Source organism: Cadophora gregata (genome assembly GCF_030347475.1).
Source record: "Cadophora gregata isolate MNR1 chromosome Unknown scaffold_4, whole genome shotgun sequence".
Classification (NCBI taxonomy): domain Eukaryota; kingdom Fungi; phylum Ascomycota; class Leotiomycetes; order Helotiales; family Ploettnerulaceae; genus Cadophora; species Cadophora gregata.
In genome coordinates this window covers 2893310-2917211 of record NW_026695927.1, presented here as the reverse complement: position 1 = coordinate 2917211, position 23902 = coordinate 2893310, and the positions used below count along the sequence as shown (strand labels likewise).

The 23902-nt window shown below is 49.0% G+C and overlaps 7 protein-coding genes across 7 annotated transcripts; 1 reads left to right on the top strand and 6 right to left on the bottom strand.

The window, feature by feature from the left end:
• Positions 1-51: 51 nt before the first annotated feature.
• On the bottom strand, positions 52-1429 carry ONS95_010700 (uncharacterized protein; the record flags this gene model as incomplete). The annotated part of the gene is made up of 2 exons (XM_058504318.1): positions 52-1257; positions 1379-1429. The coding sequence occupies 2 exons, from the start codon at positions 1427-1429 to the stop codon at positions 52-54; spliced, it is 1257 nt and encodes a 418-aa protein (XP_058361032.1).
• A 671-nt stretch (positions 1430-2100) lies between these two features.
• On the top strand, positions 2101-6971 carry ONS95_010699 (uncharacterized protein; the record flags this gene model as incomplete). The annotated part of the gene is made up of 9 exons (XM_058504317.1): positions 2101-4028; positions 4080-4119; positions 4165-4576; positions 4623-4792; positions 4843-4982; positions 5029-5614; positions 5665-6117; positions 6168-6512; positions 6564-6971. 9 exons carry the CDS (start codon positions 2101-2103, stop codon positions 6969-6971), a joined length of 4482 nt encoding a protein of 1493 aa, XP_058361031.1.
• Positions 6972-7382: 411 nt separating this feature from the next.
• On the bottom strand, positions 7383-9248 carry ONS95_010698 (uncharacterized protein; the record flags this gene model as incomplete). Its single annotated transcript, XM_058504316.1, has 2 exons — positions 7383-8977; positions 9035-9248. The coding sequence occupies 2 exons, from the start codon at positions 9246-9248 to the stop codon at positions 7383-7385; spliced, it is 1809 nt and encodes a 602-aa protein (XP_058361030.1).
• Positions 9249-12700: 3452 nt separating this feature from the next.
• On the bottom strand, positions 12701-13338 carry ONS95_010697 (uncharacterized protein; the record flags this gene model as incomplete). Its single annotated transcript, XM_058504315.1, has 2 exons — positions 12701-12967; positions 13032-13338. 2 exons carry the CDS (start codon positions 13336-13338, stop codon positions 12915-12917), a joined length of 360 nt encoding a protein of 119 aa, XP_058361029.1. The 3' UTR covers positions 12701-12914.
• A 1535-nt stretch (positions 13339-14873) lies between these two features.
• On the bottom strand, positions 14874-17566 carry ONS95_010696 (uncharacterized protein; the record flags this gene model as incomplete). Its single annotated transcript, XM_058504314.1, has 2 exons — positions 15369-17566; positions 14874-15300 (listed from the first exon to the last, which is right to left on the bottom strand). The coding sequence occupies exons 1-2, from the start codon at positions 17552-17554 to the stop codon at positions 14874-14876; spliced, it is 2613 nt and encodes an 870-aa protein (XP_058361028.1). The 5' UTR covers positions 17555-17566.
• A 191-nt stretch (positions 17567-17757) lies between these two features.
• Positions 17758-19651, bottom strand: ONS95_010695 (uncharacterized protein). The gene has a single exon (XM_058504313.1). The coding sequence runs from the start codon at positions 19220-19222 to the stop codon at positions 17981-17983; it is 1242 nt and encodes a 413-aa protein (XP_058361027.1). The 5' UTR covers positions 19223-19651; the 3' UTR covers positions 17758-17980.
• Positions 19652-19677: 26 nt separating this feature from the next.
• On the bottom strand, positions 19678-23565 carry HSF1 (stress-responsive transcription factor hsf1). The gene is made up of 2 exons (XM_058504312.1): positions 22384-23565; positions 19678-22328 (listed from the first exon to the last, which is right to left on the bottom strand). The coding sequence occupies exons 1-2, from the start codon at positions 22884-22886 to the stop codon at positions 20639-20641; spliced, it is 2193 nt and encodes a 730-aa protein (XP_058361026.1). The 5' UTR covers positions 22887-23565; the 3' UTR covers positions 19678-20638.
• Between the last annotated feature and the right edge of the window lie 337 nt (positions 23566-23902).

Here is a 23902-nt window from a genome sequence, read left to right as displayed (position 1 = left end):
AACCAAAGTCTATCAAGGTAGTCCGCCCATCCAAAAGCATCTCACAGCTTCCTACTTTTGTCCCTGCTCCTGCACCCATTGCAGCATATGCTTCTCAATCTTCGGCTCGAATAACCACCTCTGTTGCTCTGGCCCACCAGCAAGATCTTTAAATACCACTTCCTCATCGCCAAGTTTCTCTTTCTCCTCAGCTGGCAGTCTCTTTTGATTCAACTTCATCGTCAAAGCCAATACCTTTTCAACCCTCTCCACGCGATACTTCTGCCAGAAATCCAACGCAGCATCCCACTTGACGTCCCCACCAACCTTCGACAATAGCAATGCTAAGGAAAACACATCTTCAAACGCCTGACTCGCACCCTGTCCAGCAGTAGGAGGAATAGCATGAGCAGCATCCCCGAGGATAACAACCCTCTTCTTCGGCGACGACCAAGTGTCAAGTTGCGGAATAACATAGTACGGCCAAATCGACAGGCGATCCAGCATCATATTCTCCATAGCCGACTGTACCAGGTCCGGCCACTCACTCTTATTCTCCCTAAACATCCTCTGCAACTCCTCGCTATTACCCCGCAGCGCATCCCACCCCGCCTTATCCTGCTCGGGAAACTTCCTCTGCGTGCCAACTAGCATTTCCGTCCCTTGAGGATTCTGCGTAGCGAATGCGAAGGCCCCGTGCTTGCCGTGGATGGAACTCACGGGTGGGTAGTCGGGCTCGGGAAAGCGGAGTTTGAAGGTCTCGACGGCTGAGGTGATGGCGAGGAGGCCGCTGTAGATGGGCTTGATGTCTGGATGAGTGTATTGCCGGACTTTGGAGTGGATGCCGTCTGCGCCGATAAGTAAACTCGCTTGTTCTGTTGTCCCGTCTGCGAACTCAAACACTACACCATTCTTATCCTCGCTTACGACCTTGGTGAATTTCCGGTTGTAGTGGACGGTGATGCCGCGCTCCTGGACGGCGTTTCTGAGTTCGCGGAGGAGAACTTCGCGGTACACGCGGAGGGCGTTGAAGCCGAAGAGGGAGGCGTCGCCGAGGTAGTACTCGTCTGTGGAGTTGTAGTTTGAGTCTTTGTAGACGAGCTTGGTGAAGAGGAAGCCGTGGGATTGGATGCGGGTATAGATGCCGAGGGTGGAGAGGACAGAGAGGGCGTTGGGGCCGAGCATGAGGGCGCCTTCGGCGTGGGTTGTGGGGTTGCGGAGTTCGTAGATTGTGGAGGGGATGGAGTGGGCGTGGAGGGCGAGGGAGAGAGTTAGGCCCTGCGTGGTGGGTTAGTTGGTGAGTTAGGAATTGGGGTGAGAATTTGAGTTGGGAATAGGACGAGATGGGTCTAGCATTGGATCTGGGGTTTGGAATGGGAGAGGTAAAAAATCGACTTACTGCCAGGCCGCCGCCGATAATGGCGATGTTTTGGGGTTTTGGCGAGCTCATAATGAGCGATGTAGAGTGTTTTGGTCAAGGGCTTATGACAAAGTATTGAAGATCAACCAATTGTACTTTCTGATTGAGGTGTTCTGAAAATGAACTATGAATGTATTGATGGTCTGGACGGTTGAATGATGAGAGTTTTTGAAGTGATATCTGATTAGTTTGTCAACATTTGACACAGGATGAGCGTCCCTTTTATGCTCGCTCATGATGGTCGTTGGCGAGACTGCCATACCTCTTCAGTGCTCTGTTGACCTTAATTCCGGGTGTTTTCAGCGTCTGACTTAGTCGGATCCGAATCCTCGGACATCGCGTATGTATCGCTGCGCCGCTGGACTTCTCAAAATCAGAGTTGCCGCGCCACAACGGCCTGGAACAATAAGAAACTTAAATCCCATAAGCTGACTACCTGCATCATGGTGTACGATCAAACCTCTCAGACAATGACATTTGCGAGCTGAGGTAAGCTTAACGGTTCGTAGCAGATTTGACTGCAATCATGTGACCTATGGAGGAAGATGGCAGGGGTTGGCGATCCTTGCTAGTGTTCGGAGCTGAGCTGCACTTCGAAATTAGTACTCCAGATCTTAAAAGCTTTCAATTCCTCTTTAGGGACCCAAGCCTTCAGTTGTTCTTGTGATAGGAATTAGGTTCCGTGTTTACATTCGCTTGCCATGGAACCTTACGTGGCCGAAGAAGCCGAGGAAGAGGCCCGACCCGACGCCAACGCGTCGTCCGTCTCAGAACAACCTCCTCCCGAACAGCTCCCAACCCAGCAAGTTCCGTCCCCTCGAGCGGTCCCGCGTCGAGATCCAACGCTTCCAGTACGTTTCGCAAGTCCGGTAACAGGACCAGATGATGGCTCAACAACTCGAAGACGTCCATTTCGCCGGACTTCACGTGATCGGTCTCCTCCAGAGAGGAAGGGACGAGATGATCACACTGATCGAGGGGGGAGCCCTTTCTTTGGGGAACGTGAGAGGCAGACCTCATCACCCTCTCCAATTCGAGAGTTTCGTGGAGAAGAAACACGACGACGAGGTCGTGATAATCCAGCAACAGGTGCGAGAGAACGATCTCCATCTCCTATAGTTGAGAATGCCCGTGACCGCAGGGCCTCGAGAGCAGCACCCGATCCAGTCAAAAGGAACAGCTACTTCAATGAAGAGGATACTGTTTACATGCCCAGTTATTTTGAGCGCTCGAGAAATCCTGACGGAGCTGGCCGTTCTGAATACTCCGATGATGATGAAGAAGAAGTTGATATTCGTCGTCACCGAGGAGGAGCAACGAATCCTTTTAGTCCCGACTATGGATCTAGAAGCATACCAGTCACTCGTGCGGCACCGTCGAGAGGATACCCGGACTACTATGACAATGATGAAGTCGATGTTCGGATCCGAGATGGGCGGCCTGGGGTTGAGCGTGTTCAGCGACCTCGATTTGAATCGCCCCGCCGTACTCGTCCAGAGCGACCTCGAGTTGCGAGTCGGTACGATTCGGACGAAGACGTGCCTATCAGAATATCACGGCGTCGTGATTCGCTTGCGATGGAAGGGGAATTTGAATATTACAGGCCAGGGCCACCACGTGGTGAGCTTTCTGGGGCGGATTATGTTGGAGATTTCGCACCCCGAACAGCAAGAGTAGGGAGTTCTTATGTCACTCCTCGTGTATATCCTCGTGAGAGGTATGTTGAGGCGCCTCGTACCCGGCTACCACCTCCTCGTCGCCTCTCGACTCTCAACCGCGATGACGAAGACGTTGACACCAGAGTGGAAAGAGAGCGTGAGCGGACTCGGTACACAGTTCCTGAACATGACCCATCCAGACCCTCGAACAACAGTTATGCCACTCCAACAATATACAACCGTAGTCGGTATCGAACATCGACGCCTCCGCCGCCTCCACCGCCAACAGTGGCCCCCGTTATCATCAATAATCGCATCTACTATGACTCTGATGATGACGACAGATACCAAAGGGATACTCAGAAAATACGATTAAGGTCTAGGTCGGGGTCCAGATCCAGATCCAGATCTAGTGGGTCCCCTCCACCACCATCAGCACAACCTGTCATCATCAACAATCGCATATACCGTGATTACGAGGACGAATATACTCGTCACGATCGCGTGGATAACGAGTATCTCAGCCTTGTTAGGTCTTCAGGTCATTCACGAAGTCGAAGTCGGGCACATAATCGGTCCAAGGCACCTTCAGTTGCACCAGTGATTATCAATAATCGAATCACAGATGACTACGAGGCTGAAAATTACGGCACGAGGAGATGGGATGAACCCGATCTTGGCTTTGTCTCTGAAGCATACCCGTTCTCCCTTTCTCGCCACAGCAAGAATTTACATGGGACAGAGAGTATTATGAGCTCGATATCTGATATCTCTGACGTGTCCGAGAAAAGCGAGCAGAACATCCAACCACCGCCGAAGTTGAAGTCGGAGTCGGGCAGAACTTATGAGGTTCTTCGATCTCGATACACTGGCGACGGTGTCATCGGAGGTTCTCATGCCGTGCAACTCGCTATCGCGCCTGATACTCCTTCCACCTCAAGCAAAGGTGTGGCTGCTGTTTTCAGATGGGTGTAAGTCTCGTGGAATCTTTGAGAAGTATATGGTGCTAACAGAAACATCAGGCATTTTGAAGATAAGACCATGGACTTTGACAATTTTGAGGTAAGTCGTGTTACGAATACTTGTATTTCACTAACCACCGAGCAGCACAATGTGCTCAATATCCCTGGACTGACGGAATTCGAAACGGCTGCCATCGCCAAAATTCTCGGTCGTGCGAGGAGGGGTTATGATAAGCCTTTACAGACATCGACGAAAGCAAAGTCAAGATTCATGGTACCTTCTTTCCTTCAAGATAATGTCTCTGAAGAGAAGCGGTCGGTATCATCAAAGGCAAAGGCAATTTCTTGGTTATGCGTTCCGTATTTTTGCTTGGAGAAGTATTCCGCACCATCTGGACTAAAAACATCCTCCCATCCCATGAGGACCCTGCTGCAAGCAAGATTCGCTTTGGTTCAGAAGGAAAGGGACATGAAGCAAGCTGTATGTTACTTACAGAACATTCCAGCTGAAAATTGCTTTCACATTGCTCAGGTGTGGTTTATCATACTAGATGACTGTAAGTTGGAAGACCTGCGCCGATGCCACTGCGCTAACGATTCCAGCCCTGGTTGTGTCTTGTTCCAGACTGCCCATGAACTCTTTACATGGCGATTTCATATCAACACTTCCCAAGGCCGAAGTCCAGCCGTCACTGAGTTCACCACACATACATGTCTCGACAAAAAGCTCCCTGCTCTGGACTATTCCACTGGAAGAATGCCAATCCTGGTTTGTAAGCGGACACCACTGCGTATGGCTCAAACGTATGCTCACAACGTATAGGCTTTTATTTCCCACTTCTGGGATTACTGGCCCCTACAAGTCGAAGTGAAGTTGAATGAGAAGCCAATCACGGCTTCGGACTGGCCAAGGATAACAAAGCTGGCAGAGAAGACCACAGTACGCTTGGTGGTTGACTTTCGGTATTTGTATTCCGTTCAATATTCGAGCCGCCTCTGACACTCACAGGCCATCCAAAAAATCGGAAGCTGCAAAGGGGTCGCTTTTGTTCCAAGCGGCACCAACACACGACGCCGAGGATGCTTCAGATATCCCTTCTCGCGGCCTTGCAGGAAATACCCCTTCACTCCATCCAACCGATCATAGGAGGCCGAACAACTCTCAGAGCGCACCTTCGAATCCATCCAACGAGGAGTTTCATGTTTTTACATGGCTTAACTCTCGCAGCGGAGGCCAGAACTCCAGCCGAGACACTTCAGCTGGCAACGTCAATTTTATCTTGGCTGGCTTCGAGGAGCAAGGACTGCAGGATGATATGACCGAGATCGACAACTATCTTACCAAGGAGACCAGTCTAAACCACCGCCTGATATATAACAGAAGCCCTGAAAGCAACAACAGGTCAGATATTTATAGACGCCTTTCCGAGCTGAAGCCAGATGCTACATCAACCGAGGAGCATATGATTGCACGCTATGAAAGCTCGGTCGGTATTCTCAATGCTGCAGAGCTGTTGTACAGATTTTTCCTTCCCTCGGAGTATGAAGCTCCGACAATCCCCAAGTTCTGGGGAACTTTTGCCAGGCTAATCAAAGTCAGTCTTGCTTTGAATATTTCATGCTGGCGTTGCTAATCCCTGCCTAGTCTATGCCGGAATCAAAACCTTCAAGGCCAAGAACAACGTCTAATCGTCAAGCAAAGGTCGACAAGGAAGCGACTGAATTGTTGGATTGGCTTAACCAGATAAACAGCAGTACAGTTCCGTTCAAGGATTATCTGTCACATGTTCCACTCGCGGATCGATCGGATATCCAAATACCAGAGGAGTTCACGAGGGCGTGGCTCCATCTGGTCCTGGCGCTTACGGCTGCATTTGAAGATATGCGACTTTTTGACGTTCAGATGACAACATGCCATGAGCTTATTGACCAAGGCATCAAAATAGTGGTCTCGAGCATATCGAAGGTGGACATTTCAAACTATGCCGTATTTCCGCCTTTCGAATTTGCGTCGTTGATCGCTTTTCAACTTTCTCGAGACGAGAATGGTTCGACTTTGGATATATCGGATATGTATCTGGAGTATCTGAAGACATTGGTGAGTGAATACAATCAAACATTCGATCCACTTGATTAATAGATGTTCAGCAATCGGACATCGAAGCCAATCCTCTAGTCCGAAGTCATCAAGACCGGATCGTCTGCTTGAAGCAAGAGATCGAAGTCATTGTCGAGACATTGGATGCTCAAAACTTCGTCTTGAGACAAGCCCAGCGTGGGTTTAGAGCCTCCCGAATAGGTGCTCGCGAAGACGCCGAGCACGGTGATGCGGGATTTTCGCGACGGGCTTTCCAACGGACGGTAGGGCTTACACTACCTGCCGACTCAGCAGGCGTGCAGAGCCTTATCATCCAAGACAACCTTGCCCTGGTGGAGAATCGAATCAGAAGTTTCATGGAGATGCGTGAAATAGCTTCGGAACTTGCAGATTGGGTATGTTGAATCTCGCCAGGTGTTGTGAACGAAGGCTGATTTGAGATATAGAATATACAGAAAATTGACTCCAACAAAGACCGGCAAGAAGCAGCGATCTACGCTTTTACGATCGTCACCATCATCTTCTTGCCCCTAGGAACAGTCGCTGGTATTATGGGTATGAATACATCCGACGTTCGTGACATGCCTTTCGGACAATGGGTTTACTGGGCAACGGCACTCCCTTTAACCATTCTTGTCATTGCTTTGTGTTTGGCCTGGGCGGGCGAACTGGATAACTTTAAAGAAGGCTTCGCAAATATGTGGAGGAGAAATCCGAGAGGGTATGCTATGATTAGGGAGGTTTATGAGACTGCAGGAAGGAGGGAGAGGTATGGCTACAGAGGTGTGGCTGTCAAGGAGGCGAAGGCGAGACGATCGAATGTTTTGTATGGGGGGAAGGAGAGCTATGTTTGAGGTTCGGGTAAGAGCCGAGTTGGTCATGGGGGAAAAGGTATGGATTGCTTCAACAGATATCGGTTGGAAATCTTCGCTGACGTGCGTTTGAAGCAGTTATTCCGATGCCACAGAAAGTATTCATCACCTATATTCTAGCTGATCAGTTCAGTTAAGGCCGTTCATTTGGAAACCCAGACATCTCCGAGTAACATTATATGTACAACTTGAAAGAAACCAACATCTCATCTTTTCAGAACCAAATCTATTGGCAAAGATGTCTAAGAGAACGACTCGTCCACGATATCATATCTAATCTATCTTTCTCGCAACCTCTTGCATATTCATTCAATCCAATTCGATTCAATCCAATCAAATCCTGATTTACTCCAACAATGCCTGTTCCCGATAAAACCGACTGACTCAAAGAAATTACATTATCAACACGGCCATTCCACCGACAGCAGCCCAGACTCCACCCGATAAGACAGAGTTCTTGTACGCTGAACCACTGAACTGCGCAGGTAGAGCGCCGACGCCTGTCCCGGATGCGGAACCCAATGTGAAGGAGGATGTGAATCCCGACTGTGGGAGCGCCAACACGGGGGTTGTGGTTGTAGCGAGGGTGGTGAGCGAGCTGGCTACGACCTCCACGGCTGTGGTGGTGGTGTTCAGGAATGGAGCGCTGGTGGGGAGGATTATTGGTGGCTCTACCATTGTTGCCGAGGAGTGGATCTCGGTTGAGATCATTGTGTTTACGGCGGGTGGTGGCTCGACCATTGAACCGGAGTGGATTTCCGTCGAGATGATGGTGTGGACGGGTGGTGCTTCGACCATGGCGGACGAGGAGTGGATCTCGGTTATGATTACGGTGTTGTGGACTGGTGCCGGGGTGGAGGTGATGACCGTGTGGGAGGTGATGGTTGCTTTGACATGCTCGGTGAAGAGCTCGGTTACTGAGACGGCGTTTTGGTGCGACTCGATGATTTGCAGGGCTTGAGAGATTACCGCTGTGGTGAGGAGCTCGGTCACTTGGTTGGTTATCAGGTGGGGTGGGGGGATCGAGGTCAGGAACTGAGGAGCTTGGATTATCGTTGTGACGATGGGGGCTTGTGTGACGGTCATTATGACGGGTGCTTGCGTCTCTGTGACGAGCAGGGGAGCCACGAAGATGCTCTTCACGATTGGGGCGGGGGTTTCGGTCACGAGGATGGTCTTGACGATGGGGGCTTGGATCTCGGTGACGAATTGGGGAGCCTGGGAGACGGTCTTGATGATCGGTGCGATGAGCTCGGTGCTGATTATTGGGGCGACTTGGTGGGTTTGGATGAGAGGAGGTGCCTGGATGGTGTGGACGATTGGAGCGACGGCTGAGGTGACGACCACTTGGGAGATGTGCTGGACAACTGAGGTGTGTGTCACTGCCAGGGTCTGAGTCTGGGCAATCGGAGGGGGCGTGTTGATCATGATTGAAGTGTGCACAACCGCTGTCTCGATCACGACTGGGGCCTCGATAGTTTCGAGAACAGGAGCTACTGTGGATGAGTGGATCTCGGTAATGATAATCGTGTTAATGACTGGTGCCAGAGTTTCAACTACAGCCGCTGCTGTGGAAGTTTCGTGGATCTCGGTAATGACAATGGTGTTGTGAGCTGCCATCGTAGATGAAGAATGGATCTCTGTGATCACGATGGTGTTGTGAGCTGGTGGAGGAGGCTCGACCACTACTCCTGCTGCTGTTGATGTGGAATGGATTTCTGTAACTACTATTGTGTTGTGAGCCGGTGGAGGTGGTGCCATTGTGTGTGCAGGTGGTGGTGGAGGTGGCATCTCGTGTGCTGGAGGCGGAGGAGGCATCTCGTGCGCTGGAGGCGGAGGAGCCACTGTATACGAAGGAGGCGCCATCTTGAAGGGTTCTCCATATACTGACTTTCCTCCATGGTCAACAATGACTATTACGACCGTCTCGTGCTGAGATTTGTAAGGTTGGGGCATCCATTTCCACGATCCAGAGTTTTGGAGATTTGCTGTTTTCGGTTAGCCGGTAATACTTTCCGTCCCCTACCTGCTGATGTCGAACTTACGATTCAGCTCGCTGATGATTGTGCTCAGGTCTGTGGCTCCACCGGGTACGAGATGCATCTTCATCGGTGCTACGAGTCCTTGTGTGTCCCATTTGACTTCGTATTCCTTGTTCATCTCCACTGATTCTCCCTTCTTTGGACTCATGATATTCGCGGCAGCAAGATGGACCGAACATAGCAGTAGTACTGCCTTGGAGAAGAATGACGTTGACATGACGATTGGTGATTATACTGATGAAAAGAGCGTCGTATGGTGTTTGATCTGGTGTGATATACTGTCGTATCGGTTTCGCTTGATTTGATCGATGGCTGGGTGGATGACTCGGTCAAAAGTATGTTCGAAAGTAATAAAGCAATCAAGTAAGTAAGTAAGTAATAAGTAAGTAACAATTGCACAGCAAGTAAAGAATGTAAGGCGGCCAGCAACCAGTGAATAATCCGCTTGAATGGTATTCACAGAAAGTATTGGCGGCGGAGAATTAGAGAAATGGATGAGAATGGATAAGAGGGAGAAGGAGAGAGAGAAATGACGGAAGAGGGAGAAACAATAGCACTGGAGAAGACCCGAAGAAACCGCATTTTTTTTCATCTGACCGTTCATGGATGGGTCATGGATGGGTCAGTTCTTGCAAACACGGAGGCTTGGATGGCGTTCCTGCCAAGATGTCCAAGCCTCCCAAGACCAAATTGCCAAGTGATGCGTCCCGTCGACCGATGTTCTCCCCCCACGGCTAGGATGACTACCGGGTGATGAGGCTGGACATTCGGAATATAAAACGAGGAGGGAGATTGAAGAGGAGATCAGGAAGAATTGCAATTCTCTGAAGAAAGGATGTCGTTGAAAGGGTTCAACTCGATGTCGATATTGTTTACCATTTTTCTTCTTAGTTTTCGCTTCCCCAGTACTCCATTGCCCTCACTTCTTAACTTCAGTTCCTTAGTTCAGCCGTTCGCAGACTCTCTTCATTCAGACGAACCGATGATGTAAAGTCGGTCAAGGCAGCATACACTGGGTCGTGGCCCAATTAAGCTTATTGCTACCCTGTCCGGGTCCCTGTCAGGACAAGCTGAGACGGTTCCAGCCTCAGCCAAGCCCAAAAGTTCGGTTGCTCAAACGGTTGGCCGTGTCCACCACCGACGTTTTGAAACCCTGAGCCCCGAAAAATGCTGAAGTCCCAAAATCCGTGCACTGAGCCCCCATTGTTATCGACAGATGGGAAAGGGTTATTGGTTCGAGGGCTGAAAGTTACGTCGTTGCAGGCTTCAGATGACGGGCGGGGCATCCACTTTTTATTCCTTCGTTCGTCTGGTCCTGGTCTGATTTTGACCTGTCTCCTGTCAAGGGCTTGTCTGAATTTTAGGGGTTTTTTTAATGCTTTAGAATTGGCTGAGTACTGTATCTACTGCAGGTACGATTAGGTACGAAGTAAGGTAGGCCATAATCGAGGGCCACGTTATCCTAGTTAGCTGGGCTGCGTCAGGCTGGTGGGGGAATGGTCGGGGAGGGGACTCAGCCTCAAAGGGGTGGGCTGATCTTGCTTTCCATTGCGAAGGTTGCGACAGGCTGGCTGACTGTCATCGGATCTTCTGACACTGACACTGGCACTGACACTGGTACTTGCGCTTGGTTTTATCCTGAAGTACTCGCCTTTTCTGTGCACTTTACAATGTGCACTTTGCAATTGTTTTCTTCAACTGGGAATGTCCTTCCTCGATGGGGATGATCATTTGTACTAAATTTCGTGGCTGTTTAGTTTTGTGCACTTGGGATCATCCTTTTGTTTCGGGTTTGCAAATCGAGTTGATGCGGTGACGATAGTCGCTGGCTGGGCATTTCAAAAATATTCAAAATCTGTTATGCAGGTCGTACTTCGACGTCATCAATAGTTTGCAGAGAAAGCGCTTTCAATTGAATGTAGATTGGTGGTTTGGCTCTACGATACTGCAAAGCATCTCCCAGGCGCGGGCAATCTGATATTGGCCTTACAAAACAAGTCTTATCATCAATATCTGCGCCTCTATACTGCACATTATACATGCAATCTTGCAATTTGTCGTTCGCAGAGCGCTCTTACTTGAGAGTACATTGGTGGTCCTCCACAGCCAAAAGTCCGCTGAGAGGTCAACGATGCGGCCTTAGAACCCCCACTAGAAGGACCCCGATTGGGCAAGAGTGAAACACCAACAGTGTGATATTCACAGTTCTCTGGAAAGCCGGTCCATGGACTTGGAAACAGATCGTCGTGTTCATTTCATGCTTTGTACTGTGCTTTGAGGACCCTAGAGCTTTCTGGTGTGGATGACGGTGTGTTTGGGGGAGGTCTTGGAGCGGGCTTCAGCTTCATTATTTTGGTGTCTCTTTTCGCTTCTTAAAGAGGAGATGTCATGAAATAGAGATTTTATCACTACTTGAGCAAACTTGTTCAAATGAGCTTGGTAGATAGTTGAATTTGTTTCCTAATCTATGCACATAGACATCCGGCATGAGGTATTCTCTTGTCTGCTGTGAGAATGTCTTGCCCAGTCGCCGGAAGTCGATCCTGCCCGTCTCGTCAGCCGTGATCTGCTATGCGGGAAGATCTTGAGTGTTAGACCGTGCTTGGCGAGATGCATTGTAGTTCAAGGTGGTGTTGATTAGTGGATATAATGATCGTTACTAGCACTTCCTAACTTGGCTTTCCAGCGGTCAGAGGGCTTGATTCTTGTCATATTGACTACAATTGTGGGGTAGACTTACTTTCTGATTTTCTCTATTGAAAAGTAACAGTTTTCAGTACTGAGTGTGGTAATATCACTTCATTGGCTTGGAAATAGCATTGCATCGTTGAAGAGAAGCTAATGCCCAGTCGGCGTTGCAGGCTATGGAAGATCGTAGATGATCTTACCTATCTGACGAAGACTGCGCATATATAATATGCTACATCATGTGTACAAGTTATCCATGATACCTATTCTTAGCAACTTCTGCTTCCACTGTTGCTTGTTCTTGGGACTGCTGCATTTCTAGCAAGTGCCGAAGTTTCGACTCTTCCTCTTCTTTCTCATAATTTGACGCTTGCAAGTGTTCCGACTACAGCCATCCTTGTAGCTCTTGCCATTTCTATCACAGGACGTATTATAGAAATCTGGCATGACTTAAGTTTTCATTCACTTTTCGCTACAACGAAGTGCAAGTTGGAACCATAGAGGGGACACACGTTGTCACTGTTAACCCATTTTCTTGACTAGGCTTTGAGGCACCGCAAATCTACAGTTAGTTTTTATTGCACACCGCAAGAACATTGTGGACCTTGTGGGCTCTTCTCGCTTCCCGTCCGTCATCTTTTTATGGGAGACCGTCAGAGTTAGTTCGAGTGTTTGGAATAGCTTAGCATACTTATAAGCTTCATGATATCATATAGTACCTATCAATTGTTGCGAAACAGTTAAAATATCAAACCTTTAGGCAGTTCAAGTATTCACGTACTATATTCAGCGCTAGTTTACATTTTGTTCTTAGTTCTCAGAGGGTTACTCAGGCCTGTCAAGACACGTGACTGAGAAGGCGATTCTTGCTTATAGTATTTGCTTAGATAGCTGACTGATAGTTGCGGTAAGTCACAGCAATGTTTGACTTCAGATTTGCAAGCCAGGAATTCAAAGGCTAAAACGTAGAAAAGTTCTAAGTCCATCGAGAAATTGTACTTCATTGCAGCTCAGAATGTGTATATCCTAAAATAGCCTTTTCCTAAAAATCTCAAGTTCTGTAAACTAATTCAGTGGTCCAGTCAAACGAATGTCCGTATATGCCATCCAACAAGCTGCTCTTCTCCAAAATTGGTTCCCACTGTATAACGGTCTCTGCTCAGAGCCTCATTTCTCCACTATACTCTCGAGATAACTAGCCATTGATATCACAGCACACATAACTATTTCCTCCAGGGCAAATCGGATCTGCCAAACATCAGCATCAGCACCACTTCATCTCACCATCACCATGACACTCTCTTAAACTTACCCGAAAGAATAACCCCATACCACGGATTTCCCGAGCAGCGATTATTCCACGTGCACAGCGTATCCGTACCTTTACCCGGGCATCGGGTAAAGACACTGCAGCACTCAACGTCATCGGGAGTACCTGGGCAGGTATACGCTCCTGGAGAGCCGGGATTGCTTGTCCCACCGTAGCTGGCGCATTTGGAGCGTGTAATACAGATTCCGTCGGCGCTGCCGCCGTTGGAGCAGCGGCCGTTGACGGCGCCGTGGATGCCGGTGGTGAGGGAGAGGAGGAGAGTGAGGAGGAGGGTGAGTGGGAATTTCATTTTGGATTGGGGTTTGGGTTTTGGAGTTTGGGATGTTCAAATTGAAAGGTTTTGGTGAAAGATGAATGTGGATGTGTGGATAACTTGAGGGTTATGTACATATTGGTATTCTTGGCTTGATGGACGAGTGTACCATTTCGGGCTTAAAATTGAACCGTCTGATGATGTATGAATGATGCAGTGTCACAGAATCCTACGGGCCAAGAGTAAGAAATATCTTTCAATATCTGGAGTTAACGTTTTGGTAGCATACAGTAGCTCTAAGCGAGGATCAACAATGGGAGGATTCCATTCCCTGCTCGGGGCAACTCCGTGGAGGGTGCTGAACTACACACGAGATACAATGGTAGCATATCTTATCGCCAGAAACGCTCCTTCATCTTGAGCCTGGATGGGTTCTCCAGCATTCAATCATGCTTTTAGCATATAAATAGCCGATCTAGACCAACCAAACTTGCAAGGCTAGATACCTTTGTATCCACGTTTACCCCGCTTTAAACAAAAGAGGCAGGTTGTTTGCACTCGGGTTACACACATGAGCAAGCTTTCTCGGTTCCCATACATTCATTGTTACAGTAGTACAAATCTTTGAAGCTTCTTTGCTTGAGAGCTTACCTACAGGGAGTGACTAAATTGTAGGACACTTTGATACCACTGAACTAAAACGTGTGGAAGAGTTGTTGGCTAATTATAACTTTGTTGCAGTATACACACTTATGTTAAACTGTAATAGTGATGCAATGGTTACATCTCTTCAACCTGCATGGCTTTTCCCTCACAATATGAAAGATTGACGATAGACCGAAATCTATTCCCCCGACTTGGCACCCCCTAGTTCACAACCTTCCAACAAATCAGCACTCACTCCTCGCACACAAGCGTAAACTCTATGTATGCATATATGCACGACCTGCACGACATGGCATTCCGAAGAAGGGAATGCGGAGAAATAGAATCCTTCATTGTAACATTGCCCTTGATGCATGCGTGTTGCTATATTGGTACGGCAAGGTGCGGATAAGCAATATGCGGGCGGGGAGATGTTTATCCTGCTTGGAAGTGGGGTAGATTTAAGCGAGATCTGGAGAAGCTGAAGAGATGCTTAGGGGTGGTTGGGAGATGGGGATTGCTGAAGAAACTCACATGGATTGATCAAGTTATGGTGTTACCTCCAAAACAGATTATTTTATAGGAATTGCTATGGGTGTACTTTAAGTACTAAATAATCAATGGACAATAAGCGAACCGTCAGTTGACGGTAGTCATAATATTTCCACACGTAGGGGGTTTATCATTTTGGAGAAAACGTGTCACCGTTACGTTAGAGGCAATCGTATCCTCTTCATGGTACCAGGGAGACTCAAAGACTTGCGGGCAGACGATTGGAAGAGGGTTAAGTGATATGTTCAATCAACTTCTATGTTACACTTTCGACTCTATTTCTGCTGATGCAAACCCCAAATACCAATATATATAAAACTCCAAATCCCAGGTCTATCCAATAATTATTTACAAAATGCATCATTCATTCTCCCTCAGACTCCTTTATGCCCTCCTCGTCCCGCCTTCCTCGGAACCCTAAACACCCAATAAAGCCCAACAGCAACCCCAGCATTAACACCCACATAAACCCACCCCAATCCAAAATCCCTCCATCTATTCGCATACTCGATATCAAAATTCTTTATAAACACGTCCGTCGTAGCAATTGGACAGTATGAACACAGATCCCTCGCCTCAGGCGTGAGAAGTCTCCCGCCTGCCGCTTCAGCAAATGGTGAGAGGAACTCGCGACAGGTTATGTTGGATGGTGGGGTCAGGTGGAGGAGTTCCTTAGTGGCGCAAGTTATATTTGATTGTCCGATGGCGGTGGAGAGGAGGCCGCTGACTAGGTAGGTGGTGGGTGAGACACGGTTCATGAATGTCCAGAAGGTTGGGAGGTCGCGGCGGGGGATCATGATGCTGTTGAATGGAGGTGGTTAATTAGTTCAGCTTTCGAAAGTCAGGAGTATACTGCGATAGAGACTTACCCGCAGAACAAGATACACATCATCCATAGAAAATTCGTGAGACTGCTTGCTATTTCAGCAAGTCCTATCCAGGTGATTGCGAAGTGGCAGAGTGTGCTGGTGAGTAGCATGAACTGCCACATAAACAGAAAGACCAGGAAACTGCGAATTGTAACATCTTTCGTCATGGCGTCGACATATTGCACGGGATAGGAGAGGCAGAAGAAGAGGAACACGGCCATGAGAGAATTCCAAGCCAATTCAACAATGATGTTTGCGAATACATAAGTTTGCCACCTGTAGATCTTAGATGGTCGCTCCCGTACTTCGTAGAGATCCCGTTGTGGGATGAAGAGCGGCATCATTTGTTCGTGGAGGCTGAGTACGAGGAGGAGGAGCATGAATATGGCCCACATTTGGGACATGGTTCCTTGGATGGTGGTGCTGGAGTGGTAGCTGAAGCCGATGTAGAGGCCGTAGAGAATGCACATGATTGTTTTGGAGTAGATGTAGACGGGCATGCGCCAGTAGTGCTTGAATGTGCGGATAAGAACTTCCTTAAACTGGGTGCGGAATGAGGTGACGTATTCGTCGTGCTGGGATACATCGATATCAGACGATGTGATGGTTGGATTTGCAAGGTCGTCTACTGCGAGAGCCCGGATGCGTTGGAGTTCTTTCTTGACTGATTGGTACTCTTCGGAGGAACGCCATATCTGGTGCCAGTCGACGTTCTTGGAACTGTCTTTCGTGGGTGTGAGAAGTTGGAGCATCCACTCGGCAGGGTTGGCAGCAGCTGGGATCTTGGGAGCACCGTTTCGCTCAAAGTAATTGATAAGTGTTGATGCATCCTCGCCCAAGTCACCAAAGTAGGCTGTTCGTCCACCAGGAGCAATGAGAAGTAGACGATCAAACTCCTTGAACAAGACAGCTGATGGTTGATGAATGGTACAGAGGATAGCTTGTCTACTCTTGGTCAACTTCTTGATCAACTGGTAAATAGCCCAGGATGTTTGGGAATCCAGGCCAGAAGTAGGTTCGTCAAGGAAGATCAGCAACTGAGGACGAGCAGCCAACTCAACGCCAATTGTCAATCGTTTTCTCCGCTCAATGTTCAGACCCTGACCAGGAACACCGATTACTGCTTCTGCATACGGCCGCATTTCCAACATGTCAATGACTTGTTCCACGTCATCCAGTTTCTCAACTTTCGGTACCTCAGCCGACTGACGAAGAAGTGCGCTGAATCTCAATGCTTCCCGGACAGTCATGGTGTGTAAATGTAGATCTTGTTGCTGCACATAGCCAACGCGGTGTTGAAAAGAGGTATCTATCGGGCTGCCGTTGATCATGGTCTCTCCACTGACAACACCTATCGTGACACGAGTCGCTAGGACATCGAGCAATGTAGTCTTGCCTGCGCCAGAAACTCCCATCAGTGCAGTAATCTTACCAGGCTTGACCCAACCATCAACATGGTCCAGGAGCCGGCGCTCTTCGCCCTTGATCTTGATGTCGTAGCAAAGATCTTCCCAATGGAAAATTGATGAGCCTCCAGTTATGCCAGAGACAACTTCTGTGGAACTGCTATGGCTTTCAACGTCTGATAGATCTTGGCGGTCTTCTTTCTTTGGTACTGCATTGCCACGGTTAAACACCAATATCTCTCCCTTGTTCCGAGGTGGCTTTGCGTATTCGGCTGCGACGAGATAGGCGATCATGAAGAAGATGCAGTATCCGAACAAGATACCGACATTCCTCCACTTGTTCGCATTGCGATAATTGTAAGCTGCCTCGATGTAATCATGGCCCATGACAACAGATGAGCCAAGTTGTGAACCGAATACAGAACATATCTGTGATGCGGGTGAAACGTCAGAGTAGCCTTCACCGGATGGATTCATGGAGGCGCAATTGAATTCTCTTCCACTGAATTCATTGGCCATCATCACCTCAAAAGCATAACTGATGGGGTTGATATAATTCATCCATCGTGACCAGCCAGGCATGTAATCAGTGGGGAGCGTAAACCCAGGGTAGATTGCCATGCCGAGGACCAGCAAAGCAGTGGGAGCCATTGCTTGCTCGGGAGTTCGGGTCAAACATGCTAGTGTGCGGAAGATTGCTGACTGTGACAAGACCGTGAGAATCGTTATGAACAGGAAGAAGAAGTAATTTCCGACGGACCGGTTCAAGTTGGACATCATGTACACTGTAAGTGTAAACACCACCATATTTACAACCTTATACGGCAAATCAATCACATAAGTCGCTATAGCTTGTGCAGACTGATGGTAAAACGCATACCGATTATGTTTCTCCACAACCGGACGTTCTGCATAGATCGTTAGGACTTCGATTTGACTAGAGAAAGCGATGAACAGTAGCGAGAAGAACATGAGTGCAGCGCGGTAGTTGAAGCTTGAGCTGTCGTTGGCGAGGTTGTAGAACATGCTGCCTAGGATGAGAGAGATGACGACGTGGTATATCAACCAGATGATTGTGAAGGATGGATCGGCTCGTAATCTGCGCCAGGCTCGCCATAGTGTGAGGGATACTTGGGAGGGGTAGGAGATCATGTAGGCGGAGTTTGGGCGGAGAAGTTGTGCTTGTTGTGCTCGACGGCTTTGCTTCTATTCTTCGAGTCTTTCGGCAGCGGGGTGGGCATCGGCATAACCTTCGATTTCGCGGAGTAGTGTTTGGCGCTGATTGCTTGTCTTCCACCGGGCGGCAAATTCGTCAGGGCTTTGAGGGACGGTATTTTCGCATCCAGAACGAGGTTTACACTCGCTTGGACTTGTCATAGAGGTAAGGAAATCAGCTGTGGTCTGTCGGGGTGGACACTCGAAGCCAAGTTCTTCGAAGTATGCCCTCGCTTCAGTGGCTGGTCCAAAGTAGATTTGTCGTCCCTCATAGATCACCGTTACTCGATCGAAGATATCGTAAGCGGACTGCGGTGCTTGATAAATTGACACAGCAGCTACAACACCCAGGACGTCTGCTTGTAACTGTAGATTCTGGCCAAATGTGATGGCATTCTGGCTGTCTAGACCTCGAGTTGCATTGTCCCAGCATTGGAACTTAGATCCCGTCAATGCAGCTTCTGCAATACTGACACGCTTTCGCTCGCCGCCACTAACTCCCCGAATGATGTTGTCGCCCACACGAGTATTGACGGTATGTGTAAGGCCGAACAAGGGCATGATGACATCGCGGAATAGCGTATCGATCTGATTGCGTGTATATCCCTCTGGAACAATCCTCGATGTTCTCGCACTCGCTGCAAAGCTCAAAGTATCACCCACAGTAAGTTGCGGTAGATGAACGTCCAGCTCAGAATTATACAGAACATCGCCACGAAGAACTTTCCGAACTGTCTTCAAATCGATGCCGCGGAAGTTGATTTCAGCATCAGATGATACCCGTAGACCCGCTGTCTCCCCGGCGAGAGTTTTCAAGAAAGTCGAACATCCTGATCCTGGAGGACCGAGAACGAGGAGCATCTCTCCCTTATCAATGACGCCTTCGAAGTCTCTCAGGATTTGTTTCTGGGACGCCGAACCATTGTGACGAAACAAACTCTTGGCTTTAGATGCCGCAGATAGGAAAACTCCTGCAACTATCTTCTGATACTCGGCATCAGTGCTCTGACCAGAGACACTTAGACTCTTAAATGCGATTCCTAGGGTTCTGAGAGGAGGGATGCGAGGATCGTTTTCGTCGAGCCGGATGAGTTCGTCTACCCAGGCGCGGGCGTCGAATTTTGGGGATTTGGGATCGAGAGTCAGGCGTTGAGCACTCTCGGTGAACTGTAGGTCTTTATTGCTTTCTGTCCGATCGAGGTTCAGATCTATGCTCTTTGTTGTGTTGGCCATGATGGCAATCGTAGGCCCTGAGGTGTTCGCCAATCACTGACGGGTTGTAGAAAAGTGTCAACAGTAACAGGATAATAATCTCCTGCAGTATGAACTCCGTAAAGGTCGGGTTTCGTAGACTGTTTCCTGTGCTTTTTGGTGAAGGAGATATGATGTTGTAGTTGAGCGCCACAGAATACTTATAAGAAAGTCAACCAAATACATCGGAGGCAAAACACCACCCAGTCCAAGTCCCGGTCCAAGTCCCAGACCAGCAAATCTCCCAAGAAAACGACTTTGACGCGCATGTCTCATTGTAAAGAATTCCAAGAACTCCTTTACGGACGAAAGTCTACCCTTCCATTCCAAAACCATTACCATCGCACCACACAAATTTCTCTTGTTGACTTCCCATCTGCTTAATCAGCCCAAGACTCGCTCGCTAAACAGGCCAAGACGGCTGGGGGCTTGTGGATGCATTGCCCCTCGCACTACTCGGGTGTCCGAGAATCCCGTTTAGGCGAGTTTGGGGGGAGAGCCGCATCTATTGTGGGGAGTGATAGACTTGTGGTTTGTTTCTCGGCCGTAAGCACGTTTGTGATGGCGTAGTGGAGATAGTGGGTTGGGGGATATAGGGTTGGCTTGGCTTGAGGAAGTTGATACAATTTCTTAGGCAGCAGGGAATGAGAGAGACGAGGTACGCTTGGCAGGACTCACTGAGTGAAGATACCTGAGCACTTGGGGTGTATATCGATGGAAGTGGACCATTGTGTTCTTCTCAGTTCTGCCAAGCTGGCTGCCATGACCTGCGCATGACCTGCGCCAGATTGTTGAACATTCTTCTGGATTGTCGATGCTGACGCTACTCGCTTGGCGAAGGCCTGACTGATTTGCGATTCTTGTCTCGAGAACGGGCCACAGCGAAGTATACTGACAAGGAAATAGCAATCACATGTATCCCACTTGGGTTGAAAAGAGTTCAAGAATTTGAGAACGGGCGACGTTGAACAGAAGGGACTGAAAAGAGAAACAGGAAGATAGGACGCGGCAAAAAGGAGAAGACATCGAGGTGCTGCAACGAACCATCCATCTATACATGCTACTTCTACCATACCACTTTCACATATTCTAGCCTCCTTCCCAACCCTTTTCCAGCCTTCAGTCAGGTCAAGCTCGGCTCTCGCTCAGCTCATGATATCATATTATCATATCTCATAAAACGCTCCACAACGAGAAACAGACCACCGTTCCGTAACGCCATGTGAAACCAATCAAATCTTTCCTCCGTCCTGTAAGCCATCCACCAACCCAACCGTTCTTTCTCTCTCTTCTTTCTTCCTTCCTCTCTTTCAATCATCCAATCCGACCCAACTATGCACTTACACACTCGTTCCAGACGCATTGTAATGATAACGGCACCTCTCGATAACCCTCCAATCAGTTCTTCCGCCGCTTTTTGCTAGGACTGCGCATGCCATTCATATCCTTAGTGTCCTCCGGTGTACTAACTTCCGGCGTAGCGACCGCACTTCCATTGAGACTCTCTACCCGTCCACTATCATCGTTCGTGCCATCCATGCCGACATCGAAATGGCTCTCTCCCAAGGCACCCGAGTCGCCGAAACTGTCAAAGCTGTAATCTCCGTTGTTGGCCATCGGGCTGCTGCCTGTGTAGAATGCTCCGGTGTCGAGGAATTGGTCGAGATCGAGGTTCGCGGCGTCAGGGTTAGAAGAGTCCATGCCGTTGAAGTAGGTGTCGCCGTCGATGCCGGGGATGGAACCGGATGGACTGAGGGGTGCGAGGGTGGATTTGACGTCATTGATGCGGTGTTCTTGCTCGGCTTGGAGGCGCATCAGCTCGTCGATCTCTTTCTGCGTGTAGCCCAGTTCTTCGAGGCTCGGCGGTGGAGGTGGCGTAGGGCTGGTCAGAGCGTTGTTGCCGCCTGCTGAGGAGGTGTTCGCCATTAGGTTAAGCATGCTATTTCGCTGTTCGTTGGTGAGGGGTGAATTTCCATTGGAGTTTTCGTAGTGGGAGAGCATCTCTGGAAATTGCATGGCACTGTTGTTGTTCGGTTGGTTCTGGGCGTTGGTGTCTTGAATGATGTTCATCATCATGTTTGATTGAGGAATTTGTGCTTGTTGGCGGCTCATATCAGGCTTGAACTCAGGTTGGGGCGTTTCAGCTGGAGTATCGAAGAGTTCTTCAATATTCGCGGAATTCGGGGTACTTTGGTAGGCATGCGGCCGAGGAGTCGGGGTTGAAGATGGAGAAGCTGTGGTAAGTCGGCCGCCAGCACCAGGCGGTGCCATAAGAAGTCTCTGCGGTCTTCTGAGTGGGCTCATATTACCAGGATTCTGTTGCTGTTGATTCGAGACATCTCCAATATCCACTACACTGCCCTGATGCTGCGGGTCATTGTGATTGAGTCCACTTGCGAACATTTGGGCAATATTTTGAGGACCTTGCCCATCAAGACTTCTGTTGTATACAGTAGCAAGAAACGTGAGAATAGCGTTGATAGAGTTTTCGTGCCTATCGTGAAGCGACTGGAAGGCTATTGACTGTTGGTAGAGCTGGTTGTGATCCTTCCGTAGGCGTGCGATGGCCGTTGTAATGTTGCCTTGTTGTTTTTGGATCTCGGCTAGCTGATTCTGGAGAGCTGCCACATCCCGTCGTTGAAGGGGACCCGACTCGGGGCCAGCTGAGAGAGCTCTCGATTGCTGAACGTTGTTGCCGTAGACCTCTTCCATCTCCCTTCCATCATCATCGCTGTCTCCATCTTGCCCTTCTTCGTTCTTGACTCTGTTCTTCTTGGTTTTCGAATTTCCACCTTTGGGCTTGTTGATAAGCCAAAGTAGATTTGGGTGGCCACGTTTAAAGTATGGGTTGTAGTACTCGCTGGGGCTCTTATTCTTTCTCTCACTCGCTTTCATCGAATTATCCGACAGCCCGACTCTCTTGTGAAAACCATACATATTCAGCTGCCGGACGAAGGATGCATAATTGTTGTGCTTGAAAAGCTCGGGGATCAGCGTCTTTGCAAACTCGTCCTCGTCCAAGACAACAAACGAGTCGCCTCGGTCAGACCACCGAATGAGCTCGGTATTTTTCGACTCGTCGAGGAAGCTAGAACAAGATCAGCATGCAGACTGACTTGGGGGAAATGAACGGGAACGCCTACCTGCTTAGCTTCTGAACAAATGGGGGAATCTGTTTGCGCTTCGATTGCGCATCTCTCTTTGCAACCGCGGCCCGCTCCTCCAAGAGCTCGATAGTGTCATTCTCCTCCATCACACCATTTCCGTTCTGAGGATCAAGTATCGAATCATCTCCAAACTGGCCCCAAGGATCAGTTTGGTTGTCATATGCCATCCGTTGTGCAGTTGGGACGAGTTGTCGGTTGTTCATGGGCCGGCGCGCAAGTTGTGTTGAAGCCGCGGCAGGAATTGACTGATCGAATTGGGGTTGTGACGTTTGAGCGCCGGAGAAATTATTCATATTGAAGCCGGTCTCATCAGCGAAGCGTGTGTTGTTGTCAGGCTGCTGGTTCCAGTTAAGGAAGTCGGCATTCGAGACCTGGCCAGGTACATTGTAAGACTGTGACATTTGGGTGTTTTGGACGGCTGGCGAGGACCCCGGTGCAGCTCTCTTTCTGGGATTCGTGGGAGGCATGTGAAGGGACATGCGACCTGGCGACGTGGCCAACGGGGTAGATGTAGACTGGGACCTTGGTGAAGGTTGGGTTATGGGCGTGGGCCAGGCTGGCGGATGGATTTGAGGTTATCGAAGAGGGTCGAGGCTGACTGCAGCCTTCCTTGCCGCTTCAGGCTCCCTGCGCTTCCAAACACTCGAGGGTATCGCAACTCTGCTGTGTGTAACCCTAGGCACTGACTTCGTCTGCTGTGTCCTCCGCCGCGTATCTTCTGGCTGCGCTGGGGATTCGTAGAGCGTCCTGTGGAGGAGAAAAGATCGTGGCGGCAGTATTTTAAATGTGCTACGGCCCTCAGAGGAGTCAAAGAGGAGGCTGAGGCAGAGGCAGAAGGAATATCTAGAGGTCTTGAGGAGCTTCTAGCAGCACTTGTATTGTCCTAGACAAAGATCTGAGACTTGCTCCGCCAAAGAATTGTCGTCGATGGATCAATGCGGAGGGTTCGGGATCCTGCAGGGTCGGCTCGTTGATTGTTGGATGGTTTCGGAGGTTTTCGCAGCCTGTTACCGGGTTTCTGTGTTTTTCTTCATGGATTCCGAAGGCGCCTTAGGTGATTGAAGATATACTCATGGTGGTACGATACGCAGCGAATGGAGGGAGTGGTGGTTTGAGTCAGGACTTTGCGGGGTGGTATGTTTGGATAGCTATGTTTCCTCGCCCTGGCGTCTTTGAGCCATTCCCCATTTCGCGAGATTTCCTTCTGGCTTGTCAGCAACTAAGCACAAGCGAGCCAATAAAAATTGCCAAGATTCTTCAAGGCGAGGCTGTGAATGCATAAGGCTGAAGCCTTGTGAATAGGTAGTTTCAATACATGCCTACATTAAAATGTCTCAATCATATGTTTGTTTCTGTGCATCATCTGGTTTATGCGGACAAGGCATGATCTATTGACTTAGGTAAGGTGGTGAATGCAGTGACTGGTTTTGCTGAAAGGATCATGATTATGACAAGGCGGAGTTTCTAAGCGTTACATTCTTCACCAAAGGAAGTA

What these genes read in the sequence shown, in the direction of transcription:
- ONS95_010695 (XM_058504313.1), bottom strand. Translation starts at nt 19,222, where the DNA reads ATGGCCAACACAACAAAGAGCATAGATCTGAACCTCGATCGGACAGAA.
- HSF1 (XM_058504312.1), bottom strand. Translation starts at nt 22,886, where the DNA reads ATGTCCCTTCACATGCCTCCCACGAATCCCAGAAAGAGAGCTGCACCG. An exon ending in TTTGTTCAGAAGCTAAGCAG is followed by an intron (nt 22,329 to 22,383) that starts GTAGGCGTTCCC and finishes ATCTTGTTCTAG; the next exon opens with CTTCCTCGACGAGTCGAAAA.